Below are 13,499 nucleotides of genomic sequence, written 5' to 3' on the forward strand. Positions count from 1 at the left end.
AGGTATTTATTCATAGAGCAAAGATTTCATTCAACCAAAATTTTCCTCCAAAAATACTCCTGTGATGTACCCTCAGACAGAGAATGCCTTTATGGCTACCTTTTATGATGAGCAGTAAATAACATTGTACTCAGCTCATCCATTGCCTGTGAGACCAGGATATTTTTTTTTCTGTAGGAGCCAAGCAATCACTTGCTGTTGTCAGGGGACTAAAAAGACCCACAGTAATCCTAGTTTTTGTTTGCCTTGAAAACTTGTAGCTTTGGCATGAAGCACAATACTAAACAAACAAAAAACCCCCAAGGGCAATATGCTATTAAAACAATCCATTAATAAAGAATTCTACATTCAAGGTACTATCCAGAGAAATATTCTTACCATCACAGAATAGGAATAAAGTAAATAACATTTCTGAGCTACTGTTGTTCAGCTTGGGAGACCAACTCAAAGCTGAGTTTACACAGCTGGTTTGGTCAGTGTCATCCTTAAATTTCTCATTCATCCATCACAACCCCATTTTTCTCCCCTCTGCAAAACCTCGTACCAAACAATTGTTATGTTTCCAAAAGCTTCCACAGGAAAAGAAGTTCTCTACTTCTCAGATGTGTTCAGCCTGCTTTCCATGTGCTCCTAGATTATTTATTGAAGCTTCCTTTAACCTCCTTTTAAAAATTATTATTACTATTATTATTCCTCAAAATCTCAAACACTGTTAAAGTAAAGCTCATTTATTTCAGACAGAAGAGATGAGAACTTCTGTCCTACCTGGGCCAGCAGCAGGCTCCTGAGCCCCACAGAGCTAGAGCTGCACACACAGATGTCACAGGAGGTAGTGACAAGAACACCAGGCCATTTAAGTGGGCACTTTGATCTGGATGACCAAATAAGCCTTTTCTATATTTAAGTGATTTTTTTTTTTCTACTAAGACACTGTCAACGTACGGCGATGAGCAAATGAATTTACCTAGGCTGTACAGCTCATTCTACTATGATTTATTCATTAAGAATAGTGTGGTTGTTGCTCAACAAGCCACAAATGGAGTCTCAAAAGTGTCTCTAACAAACAAAGCACCCACAGATCACACAGGATGTCCTGGGAAGGCTCAAACACACAATGCAGCAGCCCTGACTCACCTCAATTCCCCTGTGCAGCTCAGAGACAGCAACAGCAGGTGGGTAAAGTGAGGAGCACGATCTGGTGGCTGTCATGGAATCACAGAGGGTTTGGGTTGGAAGGGTCCTCTAAACCCATCTTGTTCCACCCCCCTGCCATGGGCAGGGACACTTTCCACTATCCCAGGTTGCCCCAAGCCCATCCAACCCAGCCTTGGACACTTCCAGAGAAACGGGGCAGCCACAGCTTCTCTGTGCACCCTGTGCCAGCATCAGAGAGGCACAATTACACAGTACAAGAACAATTATTGTCCCATTTCTGCTGTGCCACCCAGCAGAGCCAAGGCAAGAGGAGGCAGCTGGGTGATGGGCTGGGGGGTGTCAGTGGTGCCACATGGGGTTGTGCTGGGAGAAGCAGGACATCAGTGGGTTTACAAGCAAACATCAGGGATGCTTCCACCTGGCAGTTGCACTTCCAAAAGATAAATATGCTGTGGGTGTAAGGTCTGCACTCAGCGTTAAACAACAGTGCCAGCAGCATTCCAAGAGACTGGCTTAAAAGTGATGCGAAAATAAACATTTCTCCAGCAGCTTTGGAAACAGATGCACCTCTAATTGAATTGGCTTTAAACTCATTTGTAACCTCTCTAACATATTTCATGGTTTCAATTAACAAACTTCTAGCAGTTCTACCCTTGTTAGTAAACCTTGAGGTGCTTCATAAAACTCAAGGTCATTACTGTAAGAGGGACAATTCTGTGCATCACCACAGCTGCCACAGGTAATAACACTGCTAATTTCCTTTGGAGTCTGTGGGACAGGAGAGATCACCCTTTAACAAACTAGGGAGCAGCAGAGTGGACAGTGACACAGGAGAAATGTTTCTAATTACACAGACCAAAGGTAGAGGGGGGAAAAAAATTGATTAATTTTGCAATTAATATTTACATTCACTTGGTTACTGACTGCGAAATATCAAAAAATAACACCAGTAAATCCAAGCAGTGCTAAAAATCTAATAGCAAAAGGCTTTATAATGGAGACCTGGTGGACCACAGCATTTGGTGGGCCAAATTCTGCTCAGCTGAAGCTCTGGGATCTCCTGCAAGGCAAACCTCTGGCTTCACCTCAGATTAAAACTCAGCATGGAGTACAGATTGCAGCTCAGAGACTTAGCTCCACCAGCTGATCAGATTTCTATGGCTGAGGCTTTCCCAGTGTGCCAAGAATAAGCAACCGCTGGCCATGGGCCAAATGGTAGAACCAAAGGCTCCAGAAGCTTGGGAGCTGCAAGAGGAGCACCTCATCCCAAATAATCCCTGTTCAAAATCTAAATCCTGCTTCAAGGGAGAAAATTATTAACTCAAGGGAACTAAGCATAGTAAGTCTGGGAGACTTAAGTTGCTAAAAACTGGAGTTGCAGCCGAAAAGGATTTAATTTTACCACAGAACAAATGTTTAATCTTTTTTTATAATACACAAGGATTTGTGAGATTTTACGTATTATTAGTTTGCTGAGAAATTTAGGAGATAATCTAATTTACATCCAGTAAATGCACAGCCAAAAAACCCAGCAAAAATAACTTCTACATCAAATATTTGGCAAGGCTCAAATAATGGACCCTTAGCTAATTTATTCCCACTTGCTCAACAAAAGATGCACACACTCACGTTATCTCATAGCAGACTGATTAGAGATTCTAAATAGACCAGAGAGGACTTGTAAAAAAGGCTGGTAAGTTTAACTCAACATTATTGTTATTGAAATTCATCCAAAGGTTGGTTTTATTGCTCAATTTCACAGTCTCTATAAATCCCGAGGAGGCAGTTGGGTTGATGCTGACTTTGCATTATGATTTCTAATTTCTTTTGATTCTGCATTAGTCTTCTTCCTTAAAGAACTTGCACGCATACGCTTGCTATTAGATACAAACCCTGGTAGTTGATATATTTAATCTTTTAACTCAATAAGGAAATCTCCATTAATTAGCATTTTCCTTGTAACAGATTGCAGAACAAGCTGAAAACTCTTCTGGAGAAGAAGTCTCGTCTGCTGCCTTCAGAGTGCAAATAAATAGAGCAAATAAATAGGAACTTCACAGTGTACACTCATCTCCCAGGGAACATGTGACACAGGAGGGCAGAGATCCACCACACACGTCTGTCCAGGCTCCAAAACCAACTGTGGGAATGATGCTCCCTTCTCCCGTGGTGGAGGGCTGGCCTGGCTGCTTAGGAGCCCTGACATCTTAACCAAGTCCTTACTCAAATAAAAAACCATCCACTGGGATCAACAGCAGTTAGGGGAGTAGCTCAGCTGTGTTTTTTTGTATACTTTGCTCATCCCTCTGCCACCGGGAAAATCATCTGTTTTCTTCAAATAAAACAGAGTAGCTTTTTTTATTTTCTTAGCAGTGTTGGAATCCTCTACACATCAGGAAAAAACTCAGCCCACTGTATTTTATTATGCATTGTTCACCATATATATTTTTTCAGGCTACTCAATTCATAGTACAAGCATGTTTCTGAAACAAACCTGAGACTTTGTTTATTTCCTATTATTATTATGATATTTATGCAAGAAAACAAGACATTTTTAAAGCCTGAACACAATTAAACTGTCCACAGACCATCAAATTCCCTTTTCTCCTACACCTGGTTTCTCTCACAGCAGCTCTGAAAACAGATGTGCACTTCAGAGTGTTCTGAAGATCAACACAGACTTGGGCAATTTGGACCAGGCAGGAAGAATCTTTCAGAGCCAAGGGTCCATCACTGGGAGAAAGCTGCCACCAAATGTCACTGAAAGTATCTACCCCCCTCAGTAAATCATAAATGTCCTGAAGGTCAATGGTTTCAGGCTCTGCTGGAGCACACTAAGAAACTCAATTTCAGACTTTGGGGCCCTCTGTGGAAAGCATCTTTCTGCCAGTTTCTGAAGCCATGACACTGTCAACACAATATGCCACCTCATTTCTGCTGCCAAGCTGTGACCCCAAGACACAGACAATCCTCATTTAGACAACTTGCCTTGGACAACAACATTATGGCTTTCATTTGACAGAATGGGAGACACTGATGCATCTCCCTGCATCCTGATAATTAGCTTGTATTGTGCATTACAATAATGCTTTTATTTCAGACAAAATAAACCAGCAGATGACTCTGCAGAAGACAGGAACACTAATTAGATCAGTGAGCGATTAATATTATCAAGAGGGCTCACAGAAGCATGAATTTATTTTTTTTTTTCTTTAAATGTACACTCCTAGTTCTTTCATTTACAAACTCAAGGGGTTTTTCCCAGTGTGCATGCCTCTGTTCATGGGCAGGTCACATAGGCACAAGAAAGGCAGAGAGAGGCTGTGAGCCAGCAGTGACCTCCACAGCCCGCTCCCCAATGTCACAGGAGGGGAATGACACAGTGACCCCCAAATCAATACATTTAAATCAATACTCTGTCTCAATTCCTTCTCCCATCGACACTAAATGAGAAGCCCAACTGCACAATTTCATTATACAGGTGCTGTTTTAAGGATTCCGCTAACCATTACCAGCACCAGGAAGATCCATGAATGCTTTCCCAAAATCCAGGTAGCTGCTGCCAGGTCCCATCTGCTTGCAGAAGGAGTCTCACTCCACCTATTAGAGGTCACTTTGCTGCAGAAGCATCTGACCTTGAATAAAGCTGTACTATAAAAAACATCTGACGAAAACACGATTTTAAGAACGGGAACAGTCCTGGTTTTCCACAGCTCAGGCACAGGGAGAGCAGAGACTCATTTATATGATGGAAAACCTTGAGAGGGAAACAGGACGTTTTTGTGACACTAACAGGCCCCAGCATAGAGTATTGATGTACTGAATTTCTGACAGACTTTTGTTTCAATTTTGCAGTGTGAGATCTCTGGTTGTGTAGTTCAATCTCCTGTGCTGGAGGAATTCAGAAGCAGAAGGCCATGCAATCCTGTTAAATAACACTATTTTTAGTGGTCACTCCCTGTCCTGGTTTAGTCACCCCAGGACACTCTCCCACGTTACCAAATACAAATGAGAGCTGAGATTTTACAGTGGGAATCTCTGTCTGCAGTGAGGGATATTTGGAGATTTGCAAACCAGGCTCTCAGTAATTTAATTTACACCATCCTCATTTGCAAATCTTGGAGGACAGAGAGCTATTAAATTGTATTTCAGGCCCAGGAACAGACTAAGGTAGGATAAATTCTCCACTGCTCATCAGTATCACAGGGATTATCCTTAGAACAGACTAAGCTGAAGTTTAAGTTTAATTTTAATTAAGTTGCTTCTGAGAATCTTCAGAACACATCAGACATTAAACCATTTATTGCCCACTGAACTCCACTACTATGTCCAGCTGCCACAGGGCTCCCCAACAGTGGTAAAGACATGGAATTGTCACTCTCCACTCAAAAATTATTTGTCTTCCATTTGTTTGTGAAAGTTCTGCTCCTCAGAGCTGCATAAAAGGCAAACAGGTTAAAAAACACTGCAAAAAATGCCACGTAAGACATGAGAGGAATCCTATGAACTACCACCACATCACTGCCCAGTGCAGCCACACATGGCAGAGGGATCATGAAGCTCTCCATAAGCAGTACATGCACAGAGGTCTTAGGACAAGAATAGGTAATGCAGGAACAGGATTAGGCTAAAAGGGTTATTTCTTCATACTTCCAATATAGCATATTAAATGGAATGACATGTAGGGAGAGAAAAATGTTAATTCTATCTTTGTATGGTAACATTTTATTAGCCTCATAACAGGCTGTATTTGTGACAAATGTGTTATTAAGGCTGAAGAGATGGGCTACATTTCAAGGAAATTCTCTTTCCCCAGCTTGCTGCAGAAATCAGGGCAGGAGATCACCCAGTGCATTAACCTGCTATCACAGCTCTCCTGAAGCACCCATGGACTATGTCTACACTGAGTTACAATTTCTGCACTAAAAACGTTCCTGAGTCCCATGGAAAAGCCTTAATCAATCTGTAAAAAACAAAAAAACAACCCTAACTGAGCCTAATAATAGAAAAAAAAGGGATGGACATGAGCAAGGGTGGAGAGAGGTGGTCAAGCAAGAGGCAGCTGACAGAGAAAAGTCTGGTCAGTAAAAAGCCATTCCTTCATAAAGTCTGGCACTGCCACCTCTTCAAAGGGGTCACTTTATGGAATGTAGCAAAAAGCATGAAGGAAATTTGGGCAAGAAGATAAGCAATAAAGATGTGTATTTAGAGCCAGGGAGTAACAACAGACATCAGTCTGACTAAATGCAGCACTTACAGAGGATGCTGCTCCAAAAGCCAAGTCTTTAAATATTTTTCCTTAAGATGCATGCTTTCTTTCTGTAAGAAGATAAAGACCCAGAAGAATGTGCATTTCTGTGTACTAACGCCTCAGGGGAAGTCTTACCTTGCTTTAAATAAGCTTCTTTGATAGCCAGTTTGACCCATTCAGAAATAACTTTTTTGATGGCTGTTTATCTTTGATTCTCCTGCCAGGAAAACACAGAGAACTCTATGTCTGAACAGTTGTCCTGTGATCCAATTTCATTTGATAAGTCTTTTAATGTCCATAAAGGAAGAACCATGGCCAAATTTTCTTACGGTGAACAGATTTTGAAAAAAAACCAACAAAAAACCAAAAAACAAACAAAGGAAAAGATAAGGAATAAATAAATGTTCTTTGAGAACTGTTATGGGAGCAAAATGTAAAAATCCTGTAGTCAAACAAGAAATGGGGGCCAGGTCCTTCCCAGCTCTGTGTCTGTGTTACAGCTCCCCTTGCAGCCACAGCTGTAATTAAAAGTGTCACCACACACCCAAGGAGACAGGTAGGAATGTCAGAGAGAGTCCACAGCAGACCCCAGCCAGGGTTTCAGAGCTAAATTTAGAAGCTATTTAGCTGTGAGAGAGCAGAAAACAGTCAAAGGTGGCAGTGGCTTCAAAGAGTCCTGAAGTGGGGACTCAAGGGCAGGACAGTCCTCTGATCCATCCTTAATTCCCATACCAAGGGATGGGATAGACAGAAAACAAGGTGAAATCTTAGCTGAAACTTCTTTCTTGAGCAGTCTTTGAAAAGCCTTTTAGTAGCAATGCAGCCATTAATGGAATCTAGTCATACGATAAAAAGGCCACAGAGAGGGACTAATTTTGGTTTGGCTGGGGTAGAGTTAATTTTCTTCACAGTTTCTGGTATGGGGCTGTGCTTTGGATTTGTGCTGCAGTGTTGAAAAAACAGGGATGTCTTTGTTATCTCTGGGAAGTGATTACACAGAGCCTAGCTGGGTTCTGAAATCAACAGGTTGTACTAAAAACTGAAATTTCAATATAAAATGTCATGCAGACTAAGAATGAAATTTAACTTTGGAATATTTTCAAAAACACAGGGAAATGTCTGTTCAGAAAAGTTTCTATTTCTGAAGATTTTCAAAAATTTACAATTTCACTCTTCAAAGTAAAATTTACTAGATGTGAAAAAATGTATGCCACAGTAATTACTAAAAATGATACACTTCCAAAAATAAACAAGCAATGTTTCATTTTAAACTTTTTTTTTATCTTTTTTTTTTTTTTTTTACATTTTTGCCCCAAAACTGCTTCTTTGTAGGAGCAGCAAGTTTGCTTTCAGACCAGTACAGACCTGACTCATATTCCTTTAACCTATTAGGCTTTGCTTATGGCTTTTTGAGCTATCCAAATAAAAATTTGCTACCTGAAAACAGCTCATTTTCTCCTAAAAGGGGGAAGTCAATCCCAGCATTTTCATTTTAGGATGCATTTGTCCACCAGCAACTGGAGCTCATAGAAAGAGACACTGCACTGTTGAGAGTAAGGAGGTGTTTGAGCATCCCTGCTGTGCCCTTCATAAATTCAGAGATAATTAAAGCTTTTTAAGGTGAGTGCGGGTTGCAGCTAAGCACTCTGTGATTTAAAACCAGGATCTACTTGTCTGTCGTGTCTTTTTCTTCGTTCCTGTTGTTGCGAGCACAGCAGAATTTGAATAGGATAAGCACTCTTCATAAATTCCTGCTTTCCATAAATTGCCCATCAGATCAAAAGCAGAGCCTCCATGCAAGAGCACAGAAATCTCCAGCCTTTGATTTGGAACAGATGAGGCACCCTATGTTCCTCTAAGATTAAAAAAACCCTGTTGGCATCGCACAGAAGAAAAAGAAGCAAAGGGACGACGGGAAATCATTCAAAACAAAGGAGATGGAAATTCAAAAATAGTATGAGCGGCCCAGGTGACAGATTGAGAAGCGGATGAACTGCAATTAAAAGGACAATTTCATGGCCAAAGAGGTGCTCCAGACACAAGATAGAAAATTAAGACCCTCTGGACTAGCAGTGAGCTCAACACAATATAAGCAGTCTTCTGATGGGAAGGAAAATTGAGGCAAACCACCAATTTCAATTTTGCAATGTAGTTAGAAGACGTTACCTCTATCCATGATTTCATAGGTGTATTTCCAAATTAAAGGAAGAAAAACAAGGGTGAATGAAATCTGGGAGAAAATCACTAGCTCAACTAGAAAATGCAGGTACTCATTTCTCAAGCTTATTGAATGGGTGATCAAGGAAAAAGGTGACACCCCCTTTTTGTTTATCACAAAAGCCAACCATGGAAAAAAAAAAAAGTGTACTTTTTTCCTGCAGAAATGATTTAGTATAGAAAGGAATAAAATTCAGAAAAGCCTGTGATCTGTATTTTAAAGCTTGTCATATCTAATGACCATGAGCTAACACACAATTAAATAGCAGGAAGGATGGGTAAAGCCGTCAGTGGTGATCAGCATGCCTGCTACAGCTGACTAAAAGTGCTGACACCAGGCTTGTTCAGCTCTGGTGGGTCAGGGCAGAGGTCTCTCCCTCCAGCCCAGGCTTCAGGTCCTGACAGAAGAAACTGTAGACCCCAGGCAAGCAGGTAGAGCATTTCCAAAAAGGAACAGCTGGAATGCTTCTGTCTTGACTCCTTCTGGACCTCGGGATACTCTGCTTGCAGTAACTACACCAATATCCATTGGTGTAGAAAATACCCATTTCCAGTATGCTTAAAGGGTTAATATATTTGCAGATAATAGGCCTAGGGCAGTTAGAGTCTAAACTTGTAGGAAATACAGATGAACAGACTAAACTGGGTTTCTGGTTAGGTTCCCTCTTTGCCCTCCAAGTTGCAAATGCAGAATCACTTAGAAAAGTCAGTGTAAGAGCAGGGCCTCAGAACCAGAACCCTTCTGAGCAGTTTATTTCTACACTAGATTCAAGTGAACTGTACACTCACTTGACAACTTCGATACACTCACATAATAGGTCACACTGACCAAGTGAAATAAACCCTGCTCAAGTCTAAGTTCACAAGGTTTCAGTCAAGGAAAAAGAAAATCATTGAAGCCAGAAGCCAAAAGCCTGGAATTTGCTCTCCAGAAAAGCTACAAACTGACCTACTCTCTTCTACATTCTTTTTATGGTCCTACACCACGTACTCATGACATTATCAAATCTGGGACAAATTTACTCCTGCTCAAGGCACAATTTACATCCCCACATCTCTCTTCCTACATTTTGCAGTTCTTCAAAAGGACCAATTGAAGAACTGAGGTCTAAGTCTTAAAACTTCTCATTTCTGTTCTGCTTCAAGGGAAAGGAATGAAAATAACTGTCCTGCAGAAGGAAAAGAGCAGGAAACAAAGTCAGAAGACCTGAAAGGAGTAAAAGAGGAATCTGCTTATCCCCACCTCATAAAGCAAGAACAATGCCAGGTGTCACGGTGGTTTGCATTCAATATATAAGACAATGGATTAATTAGCCATAATCATGGCCAGCCAGCAAATGTTAAAAGGTCACTTGATACTAATTGTGAGCAAGACAAACTGAGCTGCTTAAAAAAAACCACTGTAATGAATAATTTCTCAGGGCTTAGCAATTCTGCATGCTTCTGTAAATTGCTCTTCTCCATTATGGTTGAAAAGCATTCTGCTAATTATTAATTGGATAATGATTTGTTTCTATCACTAATTCAATAAGGTGCTCAGAAGTGCATTTTGAAAGTTCCCAGCTCTAGAGACCATAAATATGAGACTTGTCTTCAAGTAACCTTGGAAGGCAAGTCCCAGGTGATAGAAGTGGAGCCTATGGAACTTCTGCTCATTTTTAGTCACTCTACGCCCAAAGTCACTGACCACCTCTCTGCCTCTGGCGTGGGCTCTGTGCCAGGGCAGTGCCATAATCATTTTTGCTCACATAAAAAGCTGAAGACAAAAAAGTGAACAATATTTCCCTGGAGCTACCACTCCCTACTACCTCCCTAAGAGAAGCCAGACCATTAAAAATGCCACATAAATATCACTGACAGAAAACAGGCTTCAAGGTTATTTAGAAAAGCCACACACAGAGACAACCTCCCCTTTTTAATAGTGATAAAAACCCTGAGTTTCTCAAAAGAGCAAGTCATGCCACAGGCAAACCCACATCTCAAAACCCAGCTCCCTTTTTGCAGAAGAAAAGGTAATGTGGGGGAAAGGTATACTACTCCTCCTTCATGGGCCACAGAGGCATAATCAATTGGTACAAAAGCACATTGTTGAAACACAAACCATGGAAAGCTGCTTTATGAACCTGTGCAGCCAGCTGGAACAGCCATCAACAGCTGCAAGAGGAATTCACTCCAGGACTGAATCACTTCATTAGAGTGGAGGTTTTTTTCTTTTTATTACATGTGGCTCAGGCTGCTGATCCCCATCATGAAAACCCTCCAGAGAGCTGATTTCTCTGCTCCCTTACACCCTCAGGAGCATTTGTGGTGCCCACTGTATGACTTAATCTCCTCCTGAGACATCATTTCTCCCCCTCCTATCATACAGCTCATCAGCAATCTTCCAAACTCCTACATCCTGCTCTATGGTGCCCCAAGACTTTTGGCTGAAGGTCAGAGAGCAGCAGTGGTTTGGGGGCAGCCCAGCTAGAGATTTTGCTCCTAAAATAAAGGTTTATGCCTGTGATAAGTGATCGGACAAAGGGGAATGGCTTCAAACACACAGTGGTCAGGGCAAGATTCGGTATCAGGAAGAAATTCTTAACTGTGAGGGTGATGAAGCTCTAGCACAAGTTTCCCAGAGAAGTTGTGGCTGCGCCATACCTGGAAGTGTTCAAGGCCAGGTTGGATGGGACTTGGAGCAACCTGGGATAGTGGAAGGGAGCTGAAATGATACTTAAGGTCACTTCAAACTCAAACCATTCTATGACTGCAATGAACTGCGTATCACAGAAATTGGGAGAAAACCAATTGGGAGAACACCCAAATGGAATGACATATCCTGCTCTCTCTGATTTTATTTCTGTCCTCTTTCTGATACAGGCTACTTGATTATACATGTAATACAGATGGACAGCACCCCACCAAGCAGTGACATGAAAATATACTCTATGAATTTGAGCTTAACGCTGGCACGTAACTGCAAGGAGGAGACCACTGGCTGTTGAAGCCATGTGTGCCTGGCATGAGGGACAGCAGGTGACATCACAGGCATTTTGTAATTAAATATAATAATCTCTAGAAAATTGCAAATTCCTTCATTGAAAACAACCATGAAAACCTCCAAACTTAGTGAAAGGGAATAAAAATTTCTAAACAAGAAAAAGCAGAAGTAGAAGATATCTTCAAAGAAAACACTGATTGAAATAAATATACCTCCTCTGAAGCTTGTACTTTTATGGGATTTTCAGGAAAATAAAAGAAATGCCTCTGGTATTCTGGCAGTGTAGCCAGCTTTAGCCTTCTTGTGCTTCATTTCCATTGCAGAACTGCCAGCAGATCCTTACACTGAGGAAAACCTCAGTATTAAGGAGCAACAAGAAGATATTCGAAGAACACCCACAGCAAACTTTTGAGAGCTAGTCCAGCAAGCACACACCTCGGATAAGCTCCACAATGAGCCAGAGAGTGCAATTCCCACTTGTTGGGGGCTGTTTGACATCTCCTTACCCGAGCTGCTACAGCGAGATGGCTCCACCAGTCTGCCGGTCTTGTCGTAGCAGGCGATGGCTCGCAGCCGCACGCCCTGGCCGCACTCCCTGGCCACTCCCTGGGCCGGCATTCCCAGCTGCAGCTCGGAGGGACCCCCTCTGATAATGCAGTCAGACCAATTTCCATGGGGCTGGGAGGTGAACGCCTCGCAGGGGCACGGCTCCGTTTCAACTTGAGGATAAACTTCTGTGTTCTGGCATTTGTCTCGCTTTCTGCTTCTCCCTGCTCCAACCACAGAAAACTGCGCGTTAGCTCAACATCTGCTACTCTTGATAACAACACGTCATATTATTTATACTTGCATGAATTCAACACATTAGAATCAAGACAATCTGAATGTTAATATTCAGGGATGTTTCTGAAGCATCTATTAGCTGCTGCCAGTGCTCTGGCATGCAAGGACAAAGTACTTATCTCCAGGGGCAACCAGAGAACCTGGAAATCCTGTTCAGATGGGTAGATCAAGGAGTAAAACACAAAGTCTTACTCTAGGAACGGTCTGCCCAGAAACCGCTTTGTAATTTCATATAATATCATTTTCCTCTAATTATCTGATGGAAATAAATTGTTTTGTCTCTATTTGTTCACCATCAGTGGTTGCCAGGACGACTTCCAGAGGACCCTACATTAGCTACAACTTCTTTGAGACTTCTTTACAAATTAGTTAAAGATGAGCTGTGCACACAAACCGTGCTTTGAAGAAAACAGAAAAAGATAATCCTCAGTAAATTATTAGGGCTGGAAAGCATTTCAATGGTTGTATTTGCTTTTATGCTTTCCTTTGCTCTGCTCCTTCCACAGGTTTTAAAAGAAGGCTCTTCCAGTAGTTTTAGGAAGCTGCAGCAGCATCCAAATGAGCCCACAGTACAGCTCTCTGCAACTGCACTCTCCATGCCCTCCTCCTGCAGGACTTCAAGGCATGAGAAGGGGTCCCCAGTACAAGAAGAAATAATGTGAAAAAGAGAGCTCAAGCTCCCTGCATCCCTACAACTGCTCAAGGGAACAAATGTCTGTACACAGCCTCTAAAGATAAAAATCAATGTTTTTCTTGGCACAGGTCAGCCAGCATGCCATGGAACAATCTTGATGCTGGCTGAGCTCAGGAATGTCTTTGCATTTGGCATCTGCAGAGCAGGGAGAATTCGTCTTCAGCAACAAACTGCATCTGTATCCCACCCTCAAAACATTCCTTGGGGATCTTGGATGTACTAAAAACACTTTTGCAGAAGGTTTTTAAAGCTTTGATCCCGGAAGAAACATTTTCTCTTCACTGCACACAAATAAGATACTAAAAGCAAAAGATAAGTTATACAACTCAACAGCCCCCTTTCCAGTCTGGAACCAA

The 13,499-nt window shown here is 41.7% G+C and overlaps 1 protein-coding gene across 1 annotated transcript in view; it reads right to left on the bottom strand.

Annotated features, from left to right (window-relative positions):
* THSD7B (thrombospondin type 1 domain containing 7B) overlaps positions 1 to 13,499 on the bottom strand; it is a 297,680-nt gene that overhangs the window by 78,994 nt on the left and 205,187 nt on the right. Inside the window, exon 15 of the mRNA XM_005519602.2 lies at positions 12,113 to 12,376. Coding sequence (XP_005519659.2) covers positions 12,113 to 12,376 — 264 coding nt within the window. The remainder of the gene's footprint in view (positions 1 to 12,112; positions 12,377 to 13,499) is intronic.

This window comes from Pseudopodoces humilis, chromosome 8, assembly GCF_049639895.1.
Source record: "Pseudopodoces humilis isolate 2021_Gansu_Grassland_sample_001 chromosome 8, ASM4963989v1, whole genome shotgun sequence".
Lineage (NCBI taxonomy): Eukaryota > Metazoa > Chordata > Aves > Passeriformes > Paridae > Pseudopodoces > Pseudopodoces humilis.